This window comes from Argiope bruennichi, chromosome 10 (genome assembly GCF_947563725.1).
Source record: "Argiope bruennichi chromosome 10, qqArgBrue1.1, whole genome shotgun sequence".
Lineage (NCBI taxonomy): Eukaryota > Metazoa > Arthropoda > Arachnida > Araneae > Araneidae > Argiope > Argiope bruennichi.
The window spans coordinates 34,455,236-34,483,027 of NC_079160.1; the positions used below are offsets into that span (position 1 = coordinate 34,455,236).

The following is a 27,792-nucleotide window of genomic DNA, read 5'->3' on the forward strand; positions in this document are numbered from 1 at the left end:
TTTTTTCACAACTATGCATTTTGGATTTAAATTTTGTATATAGTTAATTATCACACTCTTTTTAATGTTGTCCACTGCAGTGTCATTTATTATTATAATTTAATCTTGCATTAGAAGATTGAAACGAAGATTATCTTAGAAACTTTCAGAAATTCCGTGCAAATAAAGCGCCATCTACCATTTCTGGTATGCGTTTCTAACCTGCACTGCTATGTCATTCTAAGTCATCTTATTTAGAAATTTGTAACCCTGGTGCGGATATACGTATTCTATACAAAGTTAAATATTGTTTCCAGCGTTAAAGGAGACTTGATTCTCATGACAACGAATATCACTTTCGAAGAACATATGAACTACTAGTCGCCTTTGGTGACCAGCCGGTTCGCCATTCTTAATGCTCGTTAAAGTTTTAATAATTAAATATTTTATGCAACTCCTATTTTAAAAACTTCTTCATCAAAATATTTTAAAACTTCAAATTTTGATAGTCATATAATTCATTCATAATATTATAAACGCCTTCAGCCATAACGTAAGATGGCAACACGTTGATAAAAGTTAATTTTTCCCATTAACGTGCTCGTGAAGCTTAAATTTTATTTTTATTTTGTGCGAAATAAGTTGTTGAAAAATAGATTTAATTATTTTTTTAAATTAATTAAAAACAGAAAAATAATTTGTTGGTTAAAACATTATTATCATTGAAAAGATCATTTTTTGGACTTCAATTTGATGTAAAAATCAATTTTTGTGCTATAATATTTTCAGAAGTTATAGTGGGAAAACACCAAAATTTCGCTCAATTTTAAATTAATTAAAATTCTAATTAAAAATTCAAAAAAATCGCTCCGAGGAGCGCATTCCTGACCTCCAAGGCATACACATTCCAAATTTGGAAGCTGCGAGTCAAACGGTCTGGCATGTACAGCGCCAACACACACACACACACACACACACACACACACATTGAGCTTTATTATAAGTATATAGATTTGACACAACATGTGCCTAGTATCTAAATACAATTTTTATTTTCACAAAGTTTTATAGAAACCATTGTCAATTTTTAATTTTCCCAGAAGTAATTATTACATTCTAAATAATCTATTGAACAGTTGATTTCAAGAGTTGATTCAATTTTAAATAACAAACTACGCATATTTAAATATAATTTGAAGTAGCGAATCTGAATCTATTTCCCAATTGCAGAATTGTGTCCGCTATCAATAAACTGAAAATTGGCAGTAATCATTGCTCAGTTAAGTTTAAAGGTAAATTATAACCAAAATGTTAAGGAATCGATGCCTAAGGGTAATGAAAATTGAAATGTTGTTAGCGACAAACCGTAATGAAATTCCCGGATATTCCCTGTGGAGATAAGTTAATGCAACAATTTCAAGAGCGCTTTAAACCGAAGTGAAAATGTGATTAGTGAACAGTTTTAATTGCGTGATGCTACTATTATTTAAAAGTGATTTATTGATCTCCCTATGCTATAATAATATGATGAGACTGCTTATAAATGTAATTTATAAACATTTTATGTCATTTATGAAATCATTATTTGTATTTTTATAGCATTCAGTAATATTAATTTTTTTTTTTAGAAAAATGAATGGTGTTGTTTTTTTATGAGTGTAATTTTGATCTCAAAAAGGGATCTTCCTTAATATTTCTATGAATTTTGTGAATTTTTATAGTGTTTTTTAGTGTTCCATAGGTAGCCCCATGTAATACTTATACTTTTAAATAAGTTTGTTTTTGACCAATTTCGGGGAATCTGTGGAATTGTTTAAGTGCCTTCATTTTAAATTACCTAACTCTTCTTCCATAAATCAATAAGCTCGTTTCTTGAAGATTTTAAGCAATAAAAACTTTACATGCAGTTTGTCATGAGGAGGTGAAATTTAATAACATGGCTTTTAGTTTTATCCCAATGTTCAAATAATTCATATAATAGGTTAATAGATTATTTAGTAATTAATTAATATTCTACTGCATCTATAAACACTCATGTCTAAAGCATTTTGAAATTGAAGTTTGGCTCCTAAATACTAAATTTTTATTTTTTTACTCTTTCTCAAAAAGAATGGATGTGGAATTATAAATTTAATAAATAGATGGATTTTTTTAATATATATAAGCATAATCACACATTGACTACCCCGACCTGCTCTGAGGCACACGGATATAATCTGAATGTTTGGACTGCCCCGATAGCATTGGCGGGAATTAAATTTGAGGACCCAAGGGCCATCACCGGCCATGGTACAACCTCTCCTGTGGGAATCACGTCCCGTCATCGATAGGGGATAATAGATCCTACACCATTTCTGACCCATCCGGATGGAGAGAATCAAATAACATGCCGAAAGCTCCTCAGCTTCGTATCTGAGGTACCTCCCCCCCCAGTGGGAAAAATATATAAACGTAATCATTATAATTTCCCTAGTGGCATACATATATTGTATTATATTGTATAATATTGAATAATGTCGTTGAATATTGAATGATAATGCTCAATATTGTATAACATTGTGCAACATATTCTAATAAAGATTAAGAAAAAAAGAAGATTGTGAAATTTAAAGAAGTCTTGTAAATATTCGTTTACTTGATCAAATTGATCAAAAGAAATTCCATTCCTTCAAAGAATCCTACATTTAAAAAACATTTTTTTTTTTTTTTTTTTTTTTTTTTTTTTTTTTTACTGAGGGTTTTTTTTTTTTTTTTTTTTTTTGTTAAAGATTTTATTTTAAATTTTGTATTTGTACATTCTTCTGAATTGATAGCAAACTGAATCAAAACAAGGTGAAGGAAGTATTTGTTTATTTGTACGAGGTCCGTTAAAACATTCGAATAGATTTGGTGATCTATGTATTCGAGTCTAAGTGATTATCCACCAGCTTTCCAACTAGTTTTTCATTACCATGTATTAGTTGTAACCGTACATCTTAGCTGTAACATATTATATATATATATATATATATATATATATATATATATATATATATATATATATATATATATATATGTTTTGTTTTTAAAGTGGTGTTCGCCTTATCCATTATCTCATCCACCGCAGATTATTCAAATTATGTTTTCTTGAACGTGACAACAGTTGTGTGTGTGTGTGTGTGTGTGTGTGTGTGTGTGTGTGTGTGTGTGTGTGTGTGTGTGTGTGTGTGTGTGTGTGTGTGTGTGTGTGTGTGTGTGTGTGTGTGTGTGTGTGTGAAGAAGCATAGGAGATTGAATTCTAGCAGTTGTTGGACCGGGCGTGTGTACAAAACCCATTTCAATAATACAGGCATTTTTTCACACTTCACAACTTTACAAACAATGGCATGCTCATGTCATAATTTATAAGTACTTTCTTTTACAGAATCGTGAACTCTATAAATATAAAATTAACGAAGCTTAAGTAGTAATCTTTAAGAGGCATCTTTTGTAGAATCTCTTTATCTATCCATTTCCTCTTTCCAATGTATCATATATAACTTAAATTATTTATCACCTGAAAACTCCGCGCCAAATTGGATCCGTCCAAGAGAATGAGTGGATGAATGAATACATGCTCTTACTCACGGCAGGCAGTTTCAATTAACTTTTCCTTGTCCAGGAGTGTCCCCAAGTCCCCAAACACTGGAATCCCTTCTCTCGTTTTGGCTATTTGTCTAGTTGTCTTCTAAATATGGAGCATTCCTTGACTTGGAAAGTGACTTCCGAGGAAAGAGTAGCTTAGGGGCAGTGGCACCACCCCGCCGGTGTTGATTTACCAGTGCATTTATGCAGAAAGATCTCCGCCTTGGTAATTGTAGGGTTGGAATTCTCTGTTCCGAGAATAGTGCAGTCGTAATAAGGATACTGAAATATATTATCCTAGGCTGACGGGATTATGTGCGTGCGTTTACCTTGTTAAATTTTGATTTAAGTTATCTGTTCTCAGGTGCAAGTTATTTGACATGAATACTGTATACGTCGGACCCCTCGTTTTCCAGATAATAGTAAAGAGTCTTTATATTAAATTTGCAACGGTTCTCCATTTTGCAGTAAATTCAGATTCATTTGGAATAGCTTTGGATTTCCTAAATAATCCTAAGAGTAATCACTATTCGACAAGCAATTTAAATTGAAAATTATAACCAATTATTCCGTTATTATCTACTGGTTTAATATAAGTTTAATGGTAGAATTATGAAATATAAGCGAATTTCTACTGTTTAAAAATTATTATTCCTATAAGATTTCAAAATAAGCTTTTTATTAATTTTTACTTTTTTTTTTGCAATGTATGCATAAAATAAAGAAAAGAAATGTTGTAATCATTTCAAAATTCAATCATGATATTTAAATAAATCCCCACATTTTAAAATTTCTAACATAAAGAAAAGATTTTATTTATTTATTTATTTTTGAATTATGTCTATTTGTTTGAAAATACGATAACTTAAAAATTCAACAGATGAATGGAGTTTAATATACAGAGATTTTGCACTAAAATTGTAGATATATGCAAAATTTTGGATAAAATTTTTATAATGAAAACTTGTCTGGCCTAGTTGTTCGTTTCTTTTGTGTTACAGTGAAAACGATTATAAACCAACAACTAGGCAGATGAATGAAATTTTAAACATAATTTTATAGCTAAAATTATAAAATTGTCTCTATAGAATTATAATTAAATACATCAACTGGTAGACGATTCTCTATTGATTTTCGATTTGTACGTATGTGAACTCAAAAATCTAAAAGAGCAATAAAATAATGATTGAATATCAATATAAATTCATAATATCAAATTATTAAATGTGTATAAATCTAATTTTGGGGCTAAATCCATCAAAAATATACTATCTGTTTGTCTATGCATATGAGTACCAAAACAAATAAAATAAATGAATTTTTTTTCTTTAATATCAAAATTGTTAATTCAAATTATTTATCTTCTTTCATATCAAAATTATTTACTCAAATAACTACAATTATTTATCTCTGTATCAAATTTCGGACTTATTAGGAAAAAAGAAAACTGTCTAAATTACATACATGACTATCTTGCATATAGTACAAAACTTTCAATTTCAATTTCAATAACTGTTGCTGTCGAAAATTTTTCTTTTTTTATTATTATTATAAATTACAATGACAACGTTGAATGCATATTAATGATATGTAAATTCATAAAAATCAGGTAACATAATCATTTTGGAACAAATATTATTTCCTGCATAATATTTACCAAATAATATCTGAAAATAATGGTTGTTTCATTCTATTTTATGAAAATGAAAATCGTCAAAGCAGCATCACAATCATTTAATTTCTAATGACTGCTACTTATTAGAAGTTTCTCTTAAAAAACAATTATCATCAATTTTATGATAATTATTGAAAATAATTACTTCATTTACTCTCGTGAGATTTGATTCGTTCATTACTTCAATCAGGGTGCATGTATTTAAATCATCAGCAGTTTATTTTCTAATAAGTTTGTACTAAAAACGGAAAGGGGGTCAAACTGTATTACCAATGATTGCTAAAAAAAATGAATAATTATTTTTCCTTTTACCCTACCTCTTTCATTTTCTTAATTTTAATGGAAGAGAGAATTCTCTCTGGGATAATAATTTTCCCCAAGATAAAAATTGCCAATAATTTCCAAGAAAAGTAGTTTCAGGAAAGATAAAGAAAAAAACAGAAATTGATTCGATTTCACATGTGTTAATTCAATGACAATCTGTATTAAATATCAATAAATAAGGTTGATAAAAACTAATTAAACTAATAAGATTTTAAAATTTACTAAAAGATGTATATTTTATCAATAATTTTTTGTTAGCTTTAATTTATAGTTCAAGTTTCGCCATAGGCATCATATTTCATTGCGGATAATTTGTTTATATATATATATATATTCATGATTCCGCCAAATTTTGTCTGATATTAAAGCCGAGTTATTTTAATTGTCTTACTTAAGTTCCGTTTATTGTGTGCATGAAATTTTCTAATGGATACATCATAGTACAATTAAAAATTTAAATATCCAGTTCATCTATCTTCTAAACTTCGCGATATTATAAATCCATTTTTTATTTATTTAGTAAACTACACAGAATCTTTCTTCTTTAACTTTCAACAATGGAAGAAAATCACGTTATTGAATATTTTGTAAAACACACATAATGGTTTGAATTTCAGGGCGACTATGTTATCCATTGTTGGAAATAAATCAATTAAAAATATATATATAAATTTAAAAAAAAATTTTGCACGCCAATTAATTTGGTACCATTAAAGAGACAGTATTTAAACTTTTGGTACAGTATCAAATTCACTTTTGGAAAAAAATAAAAAAATATTTTCGGAATTTATCTTGGAGAAAAGCTGAAATTCAGTTTAATTTTCAATTAATTACAGCTTTTTTAAAAAAAATACTACATGGTTCATATTTCTGCTCACCAAGGTGTATGTGTGCCATATTCAGTAATTGTAGTTTTGACGGTCTGGCCTATAGACAGTTAACACTCACATTCGTATGTTTTTTGTTAGTAGATATGATATGAATCGCTGTAATTTAATTCTCAGGAAATCATCAATTTCTGAAAACTTTGACACAGTTCATGATTATTCAGATTCAGTATACAAGACGCTTCAGAAAGCGAATGGAAAATTCTTATTCCTACCTGCAAATTCCACCTTTACATTAAACAAATGAAGGCACATAAATACGTTGAAAAACAAGCCCCTAATTTCTACCATTCGACATTTCCAACGATTTTTAACTTTTCTCTCTCTCTCTCTTGTTTCAAAAATTGCTCCCATATATCATCTTTAATTATAAATGCTGTGAAGCTCAGAACGAACTTTTTAAAGTGTTGCCAAAAAGATAAAATACTGTAGAAAGAAGTTCACAAAAGTATTATCCTCTTTGCTCGATTGATGGAACACGTTTCTGGTTACATGGCTTCGATTATTTAAATGGGAAAATAAATATTAAGATAAATTAGCTGAAACCATTAAAAATTAAAAAAAGAGGAAATAAAGATTTTGACAGTTTGAAGCATGAATGAAAGTAATGCTGGAAGATTCTTTATTCAAATGAGGTAATTTGTCATAATTACTATTCTGCAGTAAAATTAGCTCGAGTGGAAATCTGCAAATGGCGTATACATTTCAGTAACTGTTGCTGTCGAAATTTTTTTCTTTTTTTTATTATTATAGATTACATTGGAAAAGTTGAATGCATATTAATGATAAGTAAATTCATAAAAATCAGGTAACATAATCAATGTAGGACAAATATTATTTCCTACAAAATATTTGTCAAATAATATCTGAAAATGATGGTCGTTTCATTTTATTTTCAGAAAATTAAAATCTTTAGACCAGCATCACATTCATTTAATTTCTAATGATTGCTTTTTATTATAAATTTCTCTTTAAAAAAACAATTATCATCACTTTTATGATGATTATTGAAAATAATTACTTCATTAACTTTCATGAGATTTGACTCGTTCATAATTTCAAGCAGGGTGCATGTTTTTAAATCACCAGCAGTTTATTTTCTAATTAGTTTGTATCAAAAACGGAAAGAGGGTCAAACTGTATTACCAATGATTGCCAAAAAAATGAATAATTATTTTTCCTCTTACCCTACCTCTTTCATTTTCTTAATTTTAATGGAAGAGCAGAATTCTTTCTGGGATAATAATTTCCAAGATAAAAATTGCATATTATCATTTAATCTTTATTTTATAAAAACAGAATTTTAATTAAATTCATAGAAATGTTCTTATTTTATAAGAACAGGGCATAGTAGGGTATCAATTTCATAGAACTGTTCTTATTTTATAAGAGTAGAATCTGAATCAAATTCATAGAACTGTTCTTATTTTATAAGAAAAGAATTCTAATCAAATTCGTAGAATTGTTCTTATTTTATAAGAATAGAATTTTCATCAAATTTAGCTGATATACTTGGCATTGTTCGGGATTGAAAGGGTTTTATGTCTAATATTTTTATACTTTTCAATTACAATATTATTTATTTATTTATAATTACGTAAAACATGTAAGTAAAGTTGATAGAAGATTATAAAGACAGCGGTTTTTTTAAAATTCTAATTGAACAAACTTTAGAATTCTTTTACAGCCAATAAAAGTTATTGTCAGAAATACAATATTAAAAAAATTAAATATAAATATCGAAAAAATATGGCAGAATAGTTCAAAGACTCAATGTTTCTTGCCAACGGAGTATTTATAAATTTTTTTTTATTTCAAAATAGTTTACATCTACTCAATTATTTAGAAAATCTTGAAAAACTATTGGTGTTAATACCATATACAAAATTCCGTCTGTCTAACTCAAAGCGTTTTAAGTTTACTTATTCACAGAAAAAGAGACATATTTACAAAAATATATTTTTCAAAAAAGTCTAAAACATGCAAAATTTCGAGGTGGAATGTTTTGATGATTATAATGATATACATTCTGTTTGCATGCTTGTGTACTTGAAAATAAAAAATAAAAATGTTTATTATATTAGGGTATCCCAAAAGTTTCTTTCTCATCGCCCTATGAATGACCTTAACTGGCTTTGCTTGTACAAACATGCATGTTTATCTATTAGTCGTCTATGTCATCTGTTTCAGTCGTACCAGAGCTCTAGACTGTCGCAAAGCCTGGACTACACAGCAAAAAAGTTCTTTTGTCCATTTTGTGGGATTGGAAAGGTGTAATTTTCTACCAGCTCTTTCCTCAAGGTGAAGCAATAAATTCTACGAAATACTATCATCAAATGGATCAATTGAAAACTGCCATAACGATTAAACTGCCAGAAATAATGAACCGACGAGGCGTTGTTTTTCATCATGACAACGTGAGACCACATATTGCATTAGTCGTAAGAGAGAAACTCTTACAGTTTGATTGGGATGTTTTACCACATCCTGCATACTCTCCGGATCTCTCTCCGTCTGATTATTACTTCTTTCTGTCCTAAAAAGCTTCTCTTGGAGATAAGCTCTTTAAATTCGTCAGCGAAATAAAAGCGCACCTCCAGGATTATTTCTTGTCCAAACACACAACAATTTTGGAAAGAAAGTATAAGGAGGCTTCCTCAGAGATGGAAGAAGGTAATAGAGCAAAAGGGTTCTTATATAACAAAATAAACAATATCTTAAACAATAAATATTGTGCATCTATTGCATATTAGAAATAGGGAATAAACTTATGGGACATACTAATATTTATCGGTAATTGCAACGAGGTTCTAATACAACTAGAAAAAGATGATATGATACTTTCTCTAAATCAGAAATTTAAAAAAAATCAATTCAAAAGGGTAAAGATATATTTAAAAGGAAAATAAAAACAACATTTCTGATCAATTTTTAATTAAAAAAGGGAAGAACTTAAGTAAAGGGAAATAATTTTCGAACAGATAATTGTAGAATATTTCCGTTTTCGTAGAAAATGCAGCTATGAGCAAAATTCTAGTGGCCCAAAACTCGTGTGCAAGACTTTGTCAAATAACGGTAAATGAGTTAAGAGATGTTAAATAAATATATGTGATAAAATATGTCCCAGAACTCATTCGAATTCGATAAAAAATATTTAAAAACGTTTGCCATTAATCAACGTCAAAAACATAATAACACCTACATGTAGCAACTAACAACAAAAAGAGGAAATACTTTCTAAAAACATAACAAGATTTTTATGAAAACAGCATTTTTTTCTTACTTTAATCCAATTCCACTTTGCGCTTAGTCTTACGTTTTAAAAACTCGTTTTTGAGCAATCTCCACGCACGCGAAGTTTGATTAAAAAGAAATGATACAAATTTTTCAGCTGCGTAATTTATTTTGGGCTATTAATAGATGTTCCAAAACTCTCAAAACGAAAATTTCTGTTCTAATTAACATTTAATTTTCAGAAAACTACACGATCATGCTCCTCCTGCCAGGCCGAGTAATTTGTTTCCATTTAAAAAGGAAGAAGTTTCAGAAAACGTTTGCTATGCAATTTCTCTCTTGGAAAGATGATATGTCGACAGTTTGTGAAATCTCTAGGAAAGCATTACACGAACAAAACAGTTTGGTGTTTTCAGCTAACAAAAATAATTGTTTCTGAAATGAAAAGATGTAAGAGCAAAAGGAAAATTAATTTTTCGTGCTCTGAATAGGAATTATGCCTAAATCATTTTTGAAACCAGTAATTTATTTTTCCTGAAAAGCTCTTGAAATAAAGAAATAAATATAAAGCATTTTGTAAGGACAGAAAAACGACGTCATAAATTTACAATTAAATATAAATTAATCAAACAATAATTATAATCCGTATATCATGTCAGCAAAAATAATAATTATCAATAATGAACATCGATTTTTTTTTATTTTCTAGAAAAAAAAACATTTTTATTTTTCTTTATTCTCGAGAATTTATATGCAAACGATTATAATCGTGTTAACTGTAAGCCTTATTGTTAAAATTGGAATCCTAAATTTGGAATTCTGACATCACTAATTCTGATTGCATATTTGAATATTTATTGCATCAGATTAAATATTATATATGAATGCATTTTTTTTATTTCATTTTTTTCATATTTTCTCACTCAAACTGTAAAGTGAATTGATGGACGATTAATGATCCCAAATAATTTTTTTCAAAAGCTGCTTTTATTGAAAAGTAGAAAATATTTTTTAAACAAAAAAGTAGGTTTCAAAACAAGATGGTTAAAACGTGAGTCTCTAACAGAAATAATAACCTGTTTGGAATTTTTGTATGTATAATACTTTTATTTTTTCATTTATATTTAAATAAAATTATTAATGAAAATTTTAAAATGTTCTTTTTTTTATTCTTTATGCTTTAATATCTTTATCGCATTGTTTTTAGAGTCTCCCACATTTACAATTTTTTTTATTAAAAATTATTATTTTCCCATATTTTAATACAGTAATGAAATCAAACTTTAAAAAAATATTTTCTGATAATTTCTATCTTTTAATCCTTAATAATTTTCTAATTCATTATTGTGTTTATTATGAAGTCTTAGTATCAGTTTTTCTTCAATTTATTACTTGATAACAAATCCTATTTTTAATTAAAACTAGTTAAATTTAAGCAGTTAATTGAAGATTAAGTTGAAAATGTATTTAAAAATTTTGCTGTTACCGAAAGCGCACAATTGTATAGAATTTTAAAATTTTAACACATCAGGATGCATAAAAATTTTTAAATATTGGTAAAAATAAAAATTATCAATTTTTAAATGCATGAATCTAATTAAAGAAAAGTGCATAAAAATAATTATTCTTTAATATCGAGAAATGGCATCACCATTTATACAACAATTCGTTTTTGTATTTGCTTTTTCTTCTGGCAATACTTTAAAATTTCAGTCTTTTCTTTTGCTAAATATTCGTCTGCAATAAATTCGGTAACTACGGATGATGCATAAAACATCGATACTCGTTTTATTGATCTTTCTTTAGTCAAAAATATTCTTCAAAGAACAGTTTTGCATTTCTCGATAATATGTCTCCAAAGCTATTTGAATCCATATGGGGGCTTAAAAATATTGAAATGCTATTTGCGAAAAACTTCTAACGACATCTTGCATGATTGAAGACGAAGGGGGAAAGATTGCAACATGGTGAAAGAATACGAAAGGAAAAGAATTTTACAATTTATGGGGTTTATAGCTATTTAGGACTGCTTCTGTGCGTTTCAGTAAAAAAAATAATCAGCATAGTGTTTTCCAATAAAACAATATGCTTTCATATACAAAATAACACATTATTTTTCTCAAAAGACAAGCCACTATCTGCTTTGTCCAAAATATTAACACAATCAATTTCGTTATATCAAATATTTTCAAAATGTACGTTTAACTTTCGGTAAGCTAAATACATTATTTGCCACAGAATTTTTGAATTAAAAAAATATATAGAAAAACACTTCCATAAATTTCAATAAACCAGAAAGTATTAGCATTTATCGATTGCGCAACAAAAGTTAATGATGTCCGGGACACAAAAATGCTTTTTCCGACCCTTCTGATGTCAAGAGTTGGTTTCATGTTTAAAAGCATACATTAAATTAAAAAAAATATTACCTATCTACTATTATATACTACCTATTAATATATATCACCGATGAGGGTCATTGACTTGTCCATTAAGAACCAAATTAACTTAATCAGATAACACCATTATGGATTCATAACATTATTTATGTTTTATATTAGTAATGATTTTGAGCTCTTCATTAGCTTTATCTTTCAGATAAACTGATAGAAGCATCCAGAATTAAATAGAACAAAAATGTTTATATTTAACTGATTAATGAATATAAGTATTTAATTAATGAGAACATTTAAACAATTGCTATTAGAAAACTTATACATTGTTAATAAAACCTATGTAGTTCTGCAATAAAAAACTTTATGGTTAAAATTGGTGTACTCGTTTTAATAGTTCCAAAAGAAAAAGTTTCATCCAAAAACTGCCTTTATATGTATATTTCCATTCACCATATATATGGATTATATATGCGGATACTGTTTTGCAATTATATTATACATTATATATTTGTCAATTTTGATATTTTATATTTCTTTTATTTTATAATAATACAATTGAAGGGGGGATGAAATGAGTCTTCCAAGGGGGAAAATTAAGAAAAAAATGATTTTATTAAACCTTTTTCCATTGTTAGCAAGAAAAAAAAAATCAATTTTTGTCACAATATCGAATAAATAGTTCTGAATAGAATTTGAACAATTGCTTAGCCATTCAAGATCTCTCTACCGGTAAAGAAAAATATCCTTTATGCATTCCACAAAGCCCGTGGCGTATAAATAAGAATTCTAAAGGGTCATTTGTTTGCGAAACTGCTGACCAAATGGATACAGAGGAATGTCCACTGATCTCGCTGGCCCCATAAAACTGATCCCAAACTCTCCAACTTCAGAGAGAGACTTGTCTTTTTCACGAAATGTTCCTCTGAAGTGGAAGTATTTTCTTTCTCCTAGTCTCATAACGTCCAATAAGATTATCTTAATTGAGGATTGAAGATACTAAATGATATGGAATGGAAGAAAAATGTATTTACTGAAGAAAAGAAAGCAATTGGGGATTTTTAAAGTACCAATCCTGATTTTAATTAGAATTTTTCTACTTTATTGAATATTTCGTATTTTCCATTTTAACACTTACAAGAAACATTATTTAAAATATATTTGCTCTAAATATTTCTTTTTTTATATATTGGGAAAATGAAGGTACTAAATGATATGGAATTGAAGAAAGATGTATTTATTGAAAAAACGAAAGCAATCGTGGAATTTAATTTTAAATTGCCAGTTCTGATTTTAATTAGAATTTTTCTTCTTTATTGAATATTTCGTATTTTCTTTTTTTAACACTTACAAGAAACATGATTTGAAATGTATTTTCTCTAAAAATTTCTTTTTTTTATATATATTGGGAAAATGAAGATACTGAATGATATTGAATGTATTGAGAAATGAAGGTACTAAATGATATGGAATGGAAGATAAATGTATTTATTGAAGAAACGAAATCAATCGTGGAATTTAATTTTAAATTGCCAGTTCTGATTTTAATTAGAATTTTTCTTCTTTATTGAATATTTCGTATTTTCTTTTTTTAACACTTACAAGAAACATGATTTGAAATGTATTTGCTCTAAATATTTCTTTTTTTTTATATATATTGGGAAAATGAAGATACTGAATGATATTGAATGTATTGAGAAATGAAGGTACAAAATGATATGGAATGGAAGAAAAATGTATTTATTGAAGAAACGAAATCAATCGTGGAATTTAATTTTAAATTGCCAGTTCTGATTTTAATTAGAATTTTTCTACTTTATTGAATATTTCGTATTTTCTTTTTTTAACACTTACAAGAAACATGATTTGAAATGTATTTTCTCTAAAAATTTCTTTTTTTATATATATTGGGAAAATGAAGATACTGAATGGTAGTGAATGTATTTAGGAATGAAGGTACTAAATGATATGGAATGGAAGAAAAATGTATTTATTGAAGAAACGGAAGCAATCGTGGATTTATAAATTGCCAGTTCTGATTTTAATTAGAATTTTTCTTCTTTTTTGAATAGTTCGTGTATTCCTTTCTAACACTTGTAAGAAATTTTATTTGAGATGTATGTATTTGTATCGTATATGCTCTAGATATTTCTTCTTTTTATATTTGGAACGAAGATAATAAATGATATTGAAATGATAAAGAATGCATTGAGGAACGAAATACTAAATGATATGGAAAGGAAGAAAAATGTATTTTTTAGAGAAAAGAAACAAATGTGGATTTTTAATTTATCAGTCCACGAATTAAATTAGAATTGTTCTAATTTACTGCATAATTCCTATTTTTCTTTCTATCACTTACAAAAAATGTTATTTGAAATGTATGCATTTGTATCGTACATTAAATATTTCTTTTTTTATATTTAGTGTTTTCTTTACGCATTAACAAAATTGAGATATCAGCTTAATGGATGCTGAATATAAAATGTTAAATTTAATGGAACTTTCGTTTAATTACTTTCTCATATATGTAGTAAAGAGAAATTGTTGCAATCGTCAAAAAATTAGAAACCAAGATTTTGAAATATTTCGACATTTTAGACCTCCTTGAGTTGGAAATTTTTTTTTTAAATGTCCATCTGTCTGTCTGTTTGTGAAAAAGACAACTCAACAACTCTTTCAGCCAGACAATTGAAATTTGGTATACCGTCTTTGCACCAAATTTGCAGATTTCTATCAAATTTTGAGTAAAATCTGTTCAGAGGATGTCCGTCTGTCTAGCTGTTCGAATGCAAGTAAAACATAGCAATTACAAAATGAATAGAGCTAAATAGATGAAATTCAGTACACGGATTTAATTTATATAATGTAGATATCTTTTAAAGTTTGAAACAAAACCAACATTCATTTGACCTTCTGACAGTCTATACTTTCGGAAACATGTTAAAGCAATAAGTAAAATACTCAATGACTTAAACATATCAAATTTGGTGTGGAATTTTGTGACTATAAGTGCAATTTTGTGTGAAATATTTCTTTCAATCGATGGAGAAAAACGGGTCTAAAGCCCACGTGCGATTTTAGGATATTATTAACCGTATATCAGGGATTCATCGTTAGAAAAATATATCAACAGTTAGTTAGTTAGTTAGCTATATTAACGTCACGTTTAAAGCAACACTAGGGCTATTTTGGGACGGACCTCGTAATTTTGAACCTTGGTCAGATGACGAGGACGACACCTGAGCTGGCACCTTCCTCTCCACACCACATCACACAACGGGAGGACATTTGGCCCTGACGGATTTATCGTGCAACAGACCCCCTTACACGTCGGTTCTTCGGTGGAATGGAATCTCGAATTGAAACCCTACGGCTCCCAAGCCGAGACCTTACCACCAGGCCACCACGGCCCAAAATATAGCAAGAATGACACGAGAGATTCAGTAAAAATGCTAAATTTACTCCAAAAGTTGGTATTTCGTAACTATTGTACGCAAGACGTTCTCTGGCATGAAAAGTTTCATGTTAGAACTACTCCCCCTGTCTACTCCCCTGTTTGTTTTATTTTATTTTATTATTGGCGTGTCATTTTAAAGTTCAACGAGAGCTTATCTTATGAATTTATCTCTTTGAGTATTGGTTTATTTTATTTGGATTAACCTGAGATGGACGTTCTGGAAATTTTTCTCACATAATCCACCATCGAGCACTTATTATCTGGAAATTTACTACAATCAGATGATTTTTTATTCACATTTCAAAATTTTACTAGAAATTGCATTAAATGGGTTGACAGAAACCACGATATAGAGTCACGGTTGTAGTCATTGCTGGCAGAATACTGGTGCTACAATTGCTAATTATTTAGAAAACTTAACAGCTGATTTTGGAACTAAAAGAGATCCATTTTATGATGAACCTTATAATTTCGAACTGTTATTAAGTACTAGAATAACACCTGAACAGACAATCCACTCCTATCATATACAGCCAATGGAAGAGAGAAGAACACTGGCCATCGATAGATTTAACCTGAATCAAGCCCACTTACACTTTGCATCTTTTGTGGAATCTACAATCTTTCGATTCCAATATGGAGACAAACATATATTTTTATAGCCCGTTGCAAAATAAGAAAAAAAACTATTCACTTATTACTTTATTTTAATTTCTAATAGACTTGAAAAATTTAGAAACAACACCTGAATTTCGAGGTCAGTAGCCTCAGTTTGGTCTCCGGTTATAATGAATACAGTCAAGTGTCCGTCTGTTGGTGTAATCTACAGAATCGGATGCAGTTTTCAAATGACATAATCTAGCTTGATTAGTATTATCCTTCATATATCAGAAAAATACTTGGATATTTAATATACGAACTTATTTTTTCCCATTATTTTTTTTTCAACTCAACTCCCGAAGAATACATTTATTAGAATCATATTTCATGATTATTATTGTTTGCTTTGTTATTCTTAAAAAGCTGAAAACTCTTTGCAGTAATAAATTCGCAAACCATACTACAATCGCCTTTATTATTTATATATATATGTGTGTGTGTGTGTGTGTGTGTGTGTGTGTGTGTGTGTGTGTGTGTGTGTGTGTGTGTGTGTGTGTGTGTGTGTGTGTGTGTGTGTGTGTTAGATATTTTTATTATTAAATGAATATCTGATTTATTTTTCTCTTAAACATGGCAAGTACACTGTTGATAACTTTTTACAGGTGGAATAAGAAGGATTTTGACGAGGAGGGAAGCTCATATGCGAAGATGCGGCAGGTGTTTAATCAATTTGCCTTATTCTGGCTCATACAATCTCTCATACTTCTTGAAGTTTCACCGTAAGTATATTTTCAATAATATATTTTGAACTATATAATTTTTTACTGGAAAGTGTAATTCATTTCTATGCGTGTTTAATGAATAAACAACATTTTTTCTATTAAAAAACTGCTTACTATTTGTTTTTAAAGGAAAAATATTATACCAGGATAAATAAAATCGGTTTTAAGCTACCTTTCTGAATCATTTACATCATTATTAACGTAGCTTCACACTTCGTCATTAATGTTTCACTACAGAAAAGAATGACGTCAAAGGTGAAGATTACGAATTTTTCACATTTTCCTCTTGCGAATTAAATTTCTTGGAAAGGAACCGAGTTTTATTAATAGCGGTAATGCATGTTGAATGAATACTTTTGACGAATTGGTGACAAAGATAAGAAGGACATAGAATATTCTAGAATCTTGATGATAGCCCCATTAGAACTCATGTTCTGATGTTTGTTTGAAGATACCCATTGCCCTATCACAAGAACTGTAAAAAGCAGAGTAGAGACAGTAGTCAATCGAGTAGTTCAGCGAAGTGGTTCTCTTTTGGGGCTGATCTCTAGGTGCTAAGTACTATTACGGTTGTTTAATTGCAATTGGAAGTTTATGTACTGCTGCTAACGACAAGGGCTGTTCTTGTGAATACTTCGGCTGCGTTTTACACCTGTGTCTTCGCGTAGAATAAAGAGCCGTTCTCCTTTAGTGAGAGTGTTGGAGTATTTTGCCATGCATCTACTGAACGGATTTCTATATTTCCCCATGTTATGTCGTCACAGTCATCGCATGTCATTGAGCTTCACTAAATACGAAGTTTTCATTAGGCTTCGAGTCAAGACTATGAAATCGATGGTGGGCAATTCTCAGTCAAGCTGTTCAATCACCATTTTTGTGCCACATAAAACATGCGATTGAGCAATATCAGGAAACAACAATAACCTAGGATTGCAGACTTCTGCTTTAATTTCTGATGATACTAATTGTTTAATAAAGGGATATCAATAAAGTCAAAACATATAGTGCCTTAGGTATAGGCTAGAAAGCAAGAGATAGCCCTCTATTTATTTTAATAAAAAGTATTGGTATCAAAAATGGTCATACTTTTTTTTTTTTTTTGAAATGATGGCTTTGAACTTTTTTCCCCTAAATGCTGCATTTTATCATACTATTGATTATTGCTTCAATAATTAACTATTAGGAGATTCCCCCACTCACTATTTGGCTTAACATTTCGTCTTCTTCAATGTATCAGTGGTTACTTTTACTATCATCTTCTTTGAGGAAAGAGTGTAAAATTTTATTACGAAATTTGAAAAATGGTGGAAATTATGTTGAAATATAATTTAAGTTATATTTTTCACCTGGTGATGATACTATTCTATTACAAATAATTTAGATATTATTTATTTTTTAAATTAATTAATTTTTTAATACTCTTCAAATATTTTCATATCAAAAGTTTTAAATGTGTAATTGAATAACTGCAAAAAAAAAAGGTTTAAAGAAGAATAAAAGTTGCAGCATATTGCAAAAATGAGTTATATTATTTCAGAAAGCTTGTTTGATTACTATCTAATAAACTTACACAAAAATATGTTAGAATGGAAAAAAGAGTTTAAGCTTCGAAATATATTCCTGTATATTAAAATAGAAGTTTATGAAGCTTCATGACCGCAACAATTCAGTCTAAATTTAGAAATAAAAAGAAGCTTAAACTATTTCCACTATTTTAACTTATGTGGGAAATCCTCTTAATCTAAAAGATCTTACAATTTTTTTAAAAAAAAAATATGTATTAACTCGTTAAATGTCATAAACAAATAATTTATTATAAATAAAAGCAGACCACATAAAGATGTATTACTATATTTAAAAGCCATTGTCACCTATTTTATTTTTATTATCTAAAAAAATAATTATTATGAATTTCAAGTGTGAATATTTTTCTAGTTTCTACAAAAAGTATGCCTCCGACTTAGATCCAGTCTATTTCCTGTAAATAAATTTAAGCCAAAGAGTTAAATCTGAAAAATTCATTAATATTTTAACTCAGTAATTTTCTTTGTATGATATGCTTTACAAATAAACCATTAGATTTGTGTTTTTGAGAATTTATATTTGTGAGCATTTCTTTCAGTGTTAACTTTGTTCCAATTTATTTGTTTTTAAATTATGAGCTTACGCATTTCAGTTATGGTTAATAATTTTAAATTTCTAATGAGACTATTTTTAAAAAAAATGATTAATTTAAAATTCTGTTGGAATTAAATTCCAAATCATTCAACCAAAATTTTAAGAATTTCTTTTAATATGCTTCAATTAAAAATAGTGTCAGAAAATTTAAAATAAAATTTCTCAATTATAATCTAAGAGTAAGCAGCTTATTTTTTATTTTATTAATTTTATTCTTTTCTCCTCTGTTTTTGTACAGTTTTCCCAATTTTTACAGAATATTATTAATTAAATTTTAAAGAATATTTTATATGAGTACACTTTAATTCAATTCACTTAACCTGAATATTAATTATTATAAACTGTGAATTGAATAAATTCCTTTTCCAGACTGCAGAGCTTAGACTTCAACACCATCTTACCTCCGACTCCTGAAGAATATGACAATTTACAGCCCCCAAAAGAAGATGGTAATATTCTTTCATTCGTCTTATTTTAATTCACATAATTAACTCTACCTTAATGAATTTTTATTTTTTGTTATAAATTGTGCAAATCTATATAAGTAGGAGAAATAAATACAGGAAAAATAATTATAAAATTATTTTTAAACAAATATTAATTATAACTAATTAATCAAAAAATTTTAATGTTTACTTAAAATGTTCATACTAAGATTTCTTTTATTCTAAAATAAATATTGTAAGCAAATAATTTTATTAATGAATTGTTAAATTATGTAAATTTTTATTAGAAAAGTATGACAACATTATTGATGCATCTATGCATCGTGTAAAAGTTTATTCCGCTGAAGAAAATTTCATAAAGTAAGCATTTTTATATTATCATCTTGAAATTGGTCACGATAGCCGTCATTCAGTTTCATATTCAATTAATCTTGCTTAAATTTTGTCTGTTAATGATGTTGAAATTTTACAGATACTTCAATACTTCAAAGAAAATTTGATTACTTCATTTATAAAAAAAATTACTTAAAAGATAAATAATCAATAATTCATAATTTATTTATTTCTGAATTATGCTGCTTTACTATCTGTTTCAATGCATGAAAATACGCATTTGGGAGACTTCGCCACATTGATTGAATTTTTCAAAGTCAAAGCATTGTTTTCGTTCTACTAAAATAAGTTATATACGTATTATATTGTTAAAAGGCCAATTTAATGCATTTGTACGTAAACAGTGAACTTTCACACAAAATTTAATCTATATCTTTCTCTATACATAAATCTCAGATTATTTATACTTTTCTGTATCTTATTTTTTTGTTAAACTTAATTTCATTAATAAATATGAAGTTTTTTATATTATCGTTCTTTTTATATAATTTCTGTGATCTAATACGGGATCTGAGATTATTCGAATTTCATACATCTGAAACACCCCGATTTAAGCTTAATTTAAGTAAGTGATGTTCTGTTGAACTTATATTTCTTCAAATGCCGAATTTATAATACTCTCTGTCTACATAACTAAGTCCTGATAGAAAGCCAACCATCGGGAACTTAAAGAATTTCGAGATGTTTTCCCTTCCTTAGGCTATGATAAATGGAATTTTACAACATGAGAGATATTTGTGTTTCTGGCTATCAAATTATCTAAAAAGTATTAGAAGAAAGAACTAGTTTTGTAGTTATTCCTTTTTTATATTTTAAATGATTAAATTCTTCTATGATCGGCTGCTGACCACATGGACACTTTCTACGTTATTCGAAGAGAAAATAGAATCTACGAGTTCCAACTGACAACTTGGACACTTACTGATTATTTTGCGTTTTAGATTTTAACGTAATTCTTTCTGAGGCAAACATCGTGATATTAATTTTAATGCATATATTGAGATTATTAGATCTTTCTAATTTAGAAAAAAATTCAAAAAAAAAATATTTTAAGACAACATTGTTTGGATAAAAAATAAGTTGAATAAAATCCAGTAATATTATGTGTAACAAAAAATAATAGTATAGATTTAAATTTCGAACATTTTTCCAATTCTCAAGCATTTTTGAATTTGAAAACCCTTTTATACATAATATTCTACATCAAATTTAAATGTTGTTTCTCCTACAGTTGTAATGTAATGCTTACAATGTTTAACACAGCTCTTCTTAATTTAATTGAAAATGATATTAGCCATAATTCTTCTCCTAACCAAGAGAAGAAATATGACTAATGGCTCCTAACCAAAAGAAGAAATATGGCTATGAAAAGATGAAAACTTATTTTACATAGTTAATTTGATTTTATTATAGTGGGGTTCACTTCTATTAAGAAAGCTGTTTTCTACTGTTTCATTACGGATTTTTATTCATTTATCAAACTGTAGGATTTTGTCAAAATTTTTTTTGTTAAATACAATTTGACTGTTTTTCATCATTCTAATCTAAAATGAAGTAAATTCATTAATAACTTTTCGAGTGAAATATTAATTCATTGATGGCTGCATTCGAATTATATTCTGGAAATAATCTTTATCTCTAGTTATACTAATAATTAATATGTGTGTGTTAGCATTTCGCAGGTCAGATTATCTAATCTACAGCTACCAAATTTGGCCCATAAATACCTTGGAAAATGTAAATGTGTGTCTCGGAATGATTCTTTTGAAATATTAATGAATTAATAACTTAACCTTTAAGCTTCGGCAGCCCAAACTCGAAAAAGTTACTTTGAATGCGGGCATTCAGTGAGAGAAACTAGAAGATGCTTTCCCCTTCTTTTAAAGGCGTTTGTTGAAAATAACCTCTTCGATTTCAACCCCCCGTAGAGTTAATGGGTCATCTGTCCCCTCCGTAGTAAGCGGGTTGCTTTTTTTTTTGTGGTTTCGGCTAGTCCGAACCCTAGAGAAGGCTTTTAATCTCAGTTTTATTTTATTTTTTTCCCTGAAAATTATTCCAGCAATTCTGTAGGAGAAATTGCAATAATAAATAAATTGCAAATATGACATCTGCTGAATAGTTTAGTACATTAAACAATAATTTTATAATTTTTCAATTATATTTAAAATTAAGTCAATATCTCAAGCATTACTGAAGCTATGAATTTAGCTGACAACGCTTGAACACAGCATTGTGAATTTTATTTTATTTTTATAATTTTAAATCATCAATTTTAACAAAATGTAACGATTTATATATAATGTATTAAAGATCTTAATTATTTAGATCTTCTTTTCCAAAGTATTCACGTCTCTTCGTGCATCACTCAGATAGCAATTATCTGCTGTTTTGTAAATTAAAAACATTTTTAAATGATTTTATATTATATTGCTCACATAGAAATCGAATATAATTTTTATTCCTAACATAGTTTGAACGGTTTTTAGTATAATTACTAGTAACGTTTTCCTATTCTATTGTCGATTCTTACAATTTATAGTGATTTTTTTTTTTTTTTTTTTTTTTTTTTTGCCGAGAATTTCAATTACTTATTGCAGTGTAGTATTTTTGAAAACTATGCTCAATTTTGCAGGCAATAAATACCTGCATTATAAGAAAAATTATTTTTCTGCAGAAAAAGTTACTAATACGTAGGTAATCAGCAGATTTAAGACAATTAATTTTTAAAAAGTAAGATTAGATATGGTTTACTTAGAATTATTATAAAGTTAAAAAATTATATTACGTTAAAATATTAAGGAATTTATAAAGTTAAAAAATTAAGAAACAGGGGGAAAGACGAAAGTTTTCAACGAGTATTTCCCACAAATAAAATTATGCAAACTCATTCCACTTTTAAAAAATGCTGCCAAAGCAGGGTTCACAAGACTCATTAGCGCCAACAAATGATAATAACAACTGCTGGACGAAATCTCCTGATCCTACGGGGTGCAACACAAAAGGGAAGCGATTTTACGAGGCAATTAGGGTTCAGCTGGAAGGTTCAAGTGGGGGACAAAATTCAAACTCATGACTGGTACAACTGTTGTACCGCGCCGTAAGGAAAGATAAAAAAACATCTGGTACAACTGTTGTACCAGCCGCAAGCTAAAGGTTAATTGAATATGGGTGTTTTTCCGCAATAACTTCCGAAAATATCATTTGTCAACAATGAATTTTACACTTTTTCGAAATTTAAAAAGTTGTCTTTTTCAATTATACCAATTTAACAGTCGTGTAAATTGTTTCTGAATTTCAGAAATTTTTTAAAAAATGTTTGCCTTATTTCTAACAACAGATTATATATAGGTCTGAAATTCAAACTTCATTCTTTGTCTCATAAAATATTTAGCCTGTGACTTTTTTTGAATTATTGAAAACTAATGAAGAAGAATTCTGCTTAACATTTCTGTAGTTTAGATTCAACTTAATAATTCCAGTGCAATTATAATACCACCAAAATTAAAAGATAGATGAAGCGACACATTTACATTGCTAATAGTTCTATGATGCCATAAGAATGGTCTTCATTAAAAAGGTTCATGTACACAATAAACAGAACTTCAGTTATATAATTAAAATAAGACGGCTTTAATGTCAGGGAATTTAGTGGAATCATGGACACAAAGTTATAGCAAAAATCCATCTGAAATCAAACACAATAAATACTCCCAGCGAGCAGCATGCTGCCAGACCATTAGTTAACAATAAAACTATGCAAAAATAAAGGCCGAATAAAGATAACACATTGCATACTGTATTACTTGTTGTAGATCAAAATAACCTGTTTCTCTGTCATGCCATACTCAAAACTTCACATGTGACAATATATTTTAAGACTTTTACCTAAAATACTTTAAATTATGCATTTATTTTAATTTATATTCCAAATATAAAGAGATTTCACAAACAGGAAATCCACTTTTGTATAACAATTACAACCAGCAACCTCGATATACGTAACATAAACCCTTCCATAACCAGCTATCTGTAACTCAACTCTTTTCCAGGAACATTAGAGCGCTATCCCATGAACTATCGCTCATCTTTAAAACGTAATCAGCAACATTACTAACCAGCGTATCAGATATCCACAGATTAATTGATTCAATATCGTCTTTTAATATTAATCGTTGGATTATTGATCAACTGCAGTTGATGGTTATCAGATTAATGGAGAGAAGATCCTGTTATCAGTATTCCCCATCTCCCTGTCGGTTGAATTTCCATAAATTAACTTCGGTCCCTGCGAGGAAATACATTAGAGTTAGTTGATAAAGTGTGGGTTGTGACTTTCACAAAGTCTGCTTATTTAGACCCGCATACGTGCATCAGAAGGTAGGTGGTAACGAGATTTGAATTTAGTTAAATTTTAGTTCCTCTCTACCGAGAGACATTAATTAACAGATATAGCTAGATAAGTTAACACAGAATCGTGGGGATAATTGTAATGTCCTTTTCAATGAGAAAGTATAATAGAACTTATATATATTCCGAATTCGTGAAGATAGAACAAGTAAAATAAAATCTACATTAGAGGAAAATGCTTTGTTAAAGTACAGCTTTTAATTTTATAGGTTTTGCAAAGATTTCAAATATTTTTTTCTATAATACGTCTCAAATTTCCAAATGCAAAGTTCTATAATCATGAAAAAAAAAAAAAAGAAAAAAGAAAAAGAAATATCTGTATGCGTTTAATCCGTCAGCCAACATTAAATATATTATCAAGTATTCTTTTTTTTTATTATTATTATTATTATTTTCAATAGCGGATTTAAGAAGTGTATGGACCCAGGCAATTCACATTATAAATCTCCCACTTTTAATAACTAACTGTTCAATTTAGTTTGCACTTCAGCGGGATTTTAGCCTAATCAGCATGCCAATGATTGATTGCAATTTAACTATTTTTATTTTAGTAATTTTGTGAAAATAGTTAAATTCTAATTTAATTATGTTTTTATTATATATGATTAATATTATAAATTCTTGAAATCTTAACTGAAATTATTAATTAATTTATTCTTCCTTTAGAAATAAAAGTATCTAATTCATGTGATAGATTATAATGAAATATCGAGCTTAAAATAAATATAATTTTTAAAATTAGTATTTCTCAGGGAATATAAAATGAAAGATAACAAAATCAATAAAATGTATAATTCATATTCTATTATAAATGAATAATTAATTACATTATTACGAATTTGCATTTAGGCTCCCTTAGCAATATTATTTTATCTTATTGCAAGACAAGTAATTTAAACAATTTAAATGTGAAGCAAGATGATCGACGCATTATTTGCTCGTAAATGGCTGAAATTAATGGGAACTGCAAAAGGAATTATAGCATTTTCTGCAAACAGTATAGAATATTCAAGTAAAAAGATTCTCTCCTTATCGCAAATGTTGAAAAACTGAAATAAAATATAAATAATTTCAAAGAAAAATGTCAATAATAGACAAACCTAAATCTAACATAGGTATATACTAGAGATATGAAACAAAAATTAATGCCAAGAAATGAAGAAAAAGAAAGATACGAAACACGTATGTCTTTTTAAGCCAGGCGAAATACTGTATGTTTACGATGTATTAAGCCAGCGTTTCTCAACCTTTCAGTATTCGTGGCCCAGTTTCCAATCATAACTTTCATCGCCCCCCCTCACAATAAAATGTATACAACAATAATGTATATTGAGTATTTTGGATTCTGTTTTAAAATTATTTTTAATTAACTGCCAAAACAAGAATAAAAGCGAGCCAACGTTGGTGGGAAACCACATCTTGCATTTTGGAAAAGCGGACAGTGAACAGATGAAGCGAATGAAAGCGGAGAAAATTTAAATATTATATTTGAACTGAAAGCCTCCGGAAGACAGGCCCAAGGAAGTCACTAATAATTATTAAATTTGTTTTTAATTTAGTATGTTTTGATTAAGTAAGTTGTTTTACTTCAATAAGTTATTAAATATTTCGAAATGTATTTTGTTTTCTATGTGCATGTGTGCTTTCCTTTCAGTCATAGTATTTTTTCTTTTATATAATATTTTCTCTTGGATATTCTCGCTCCCCCCCTTCTAGTGTGCTCGTCCCCCCCCCCTAGGGGGGCGCGCCCCACAGGTTGAGAATCGCTGTATTAAGCTGCAAAACTTAGCGTCTTTTTATAAGTATCGCCAAATGAAGATTATAAATGTTAAGTTTGCTCGATGAAGATAACGATAGAAGACTTTTTTTTGAAATAAAAATATATAAAAAAAAGGAGGAAGTTAAAATTTTAAAAAAATATATAGCTAAAAGATCACCGGAAAAATTACCAAAGAAAAATATAATCATTTGAAACTTTTAAATTCTGACTAAAAGATTCATTTTTGATCATAAATATTACATCTTGTCTGCTTGAGTTTCCCTATTGTAATTTAAACCTGCACCAACATCGCTCTGATACGCATTTCTTAAAGCCTTTAATTATGGGTCCATATATAGAGGCGGAGACATTAGTAATAGTAATATGGTCTATTCAGTGTTTGGTTTGAATTTGACTGAGCTCATTTCTTTGCATGTCTTATTAATTCTTATAAGTTGATTTATAATAATATTCCTGTAAATTTCGCAGGAGATTTTACAGTTACCGAAATACATATATGTTTTTATTCTATATATTTGAATTCGTTTCTTACGAAATAAATGTGAATTTTTGAAAATATTTCGTTCCTCTAAACCAAATCTAAAAACACTGTAGAATGTCGACATTGGCTGGTTTTGACTAGTTTTAGTGCGTCTGAATAACTATTTTTACTAAGAAAGTTTAGTTTAGTTATATTAACGCCCCGTTTAAAGCAGCACTAGGGCTCGCAATTTTGAACCGCTGTCAAATGACGAGGACGACACCTGAGCTGGCACCCCCTCTCCACACCACACCAACGGGAAGAAGTTTGGCCTTGACAGATTAATCGTGCAACAGACCCCCTTATATGGCGTTTCTTCGGTGGAATGGGGTCTCGAACCTGAAACCCTACGGCTCATAAGCCGAGACCTTACCACCAGGCCACCACGGCCCTTTTACTAAGAGAATTGAAATCTTGGAGTTCCAATATACAACAATTTTTAAAATCATTTTGTTTTTTATTAAATATTTGTTTTTATGTTTTTGCTAATTTTTTTCCTTTTTTGCTCTTACATTAAGGGGGTGGGTGTTGAAGCTCATAGATATTCATAAGAATTCTATTTTTCAGATGGAACTCCTACAATCGTTCGATTCCATGTCACTGTGCTCAGTATAGACTCCATAGATGAAGGCTCAATGGTGAGTATTGCTTTTTGAAAAAAATATTTAATTCCATAATAATGTATGTTTTGACAAATTTTAATTCAATTTTTGTTCAATAATTAGAAAACAATTAATTACTATAACGTAACTGTAATTTTAGTCTGATTTTTATTGCAAAGTTAGGTTTTATATTTAGATAATTGTTAAATTTTATATGTCATAAATTGTACAGAAAATTGAACAATATAACAATTTGAACTATTTTGATAGGCAAACTAGCATGAAATATATAGATTTCTGTCCTAATTAAAATCTCCATATTTCTTGAATAGTTTTCCCCCGGTAGATGTATTAATATTTTTTTTAATTTACTCCTTATTAAGTGTATATAAATAAAAAATAATCCCTAAATTTAATTTACTGTATTTGTTTGTTACGTATCCAAATGCAGCAAATTTAATTTATTTTTAAAGTATCCAAAACTATTTTTCATTAAAGTGTATGTTCCAGATTTTAATTCCCATTTTCC

At 28.5% G+C, this 27,792-nt stretch overlaps 1 protein-coding gene across 1 annotated transcript in view; it reads left to right on the forward strand.

The window, feature by feature from the left end:
- The first annotated feature begins 16,856 nt into the window (after nt 1-16,856).
- Nucleotides 16,857-27,792, forward strand: part of LOC129988480 (glycine receptor subunit alpha-2-like) — a 58,865-nt gene continuing 47,929 nt past the window's right edge. Inside the window, exons 1-3 of the mRNA XM_056096718.1 lie at nt 16,857-16,934; nt 19,485-19,564; nt 27,229-27,299. Coding sequence (XP_055952693.1) covers nt 16,864-16,934; nt 19,485-19,564; nt 27,229-27,299 — 222 coding nt within the window. The 5' untranslated portion in view covers nt 16,857-16,863. The remainder of the gene's footprint in view (nt 16,935-19,484; nt 19,565-27,228; nt 27,300-27,792) is intronic.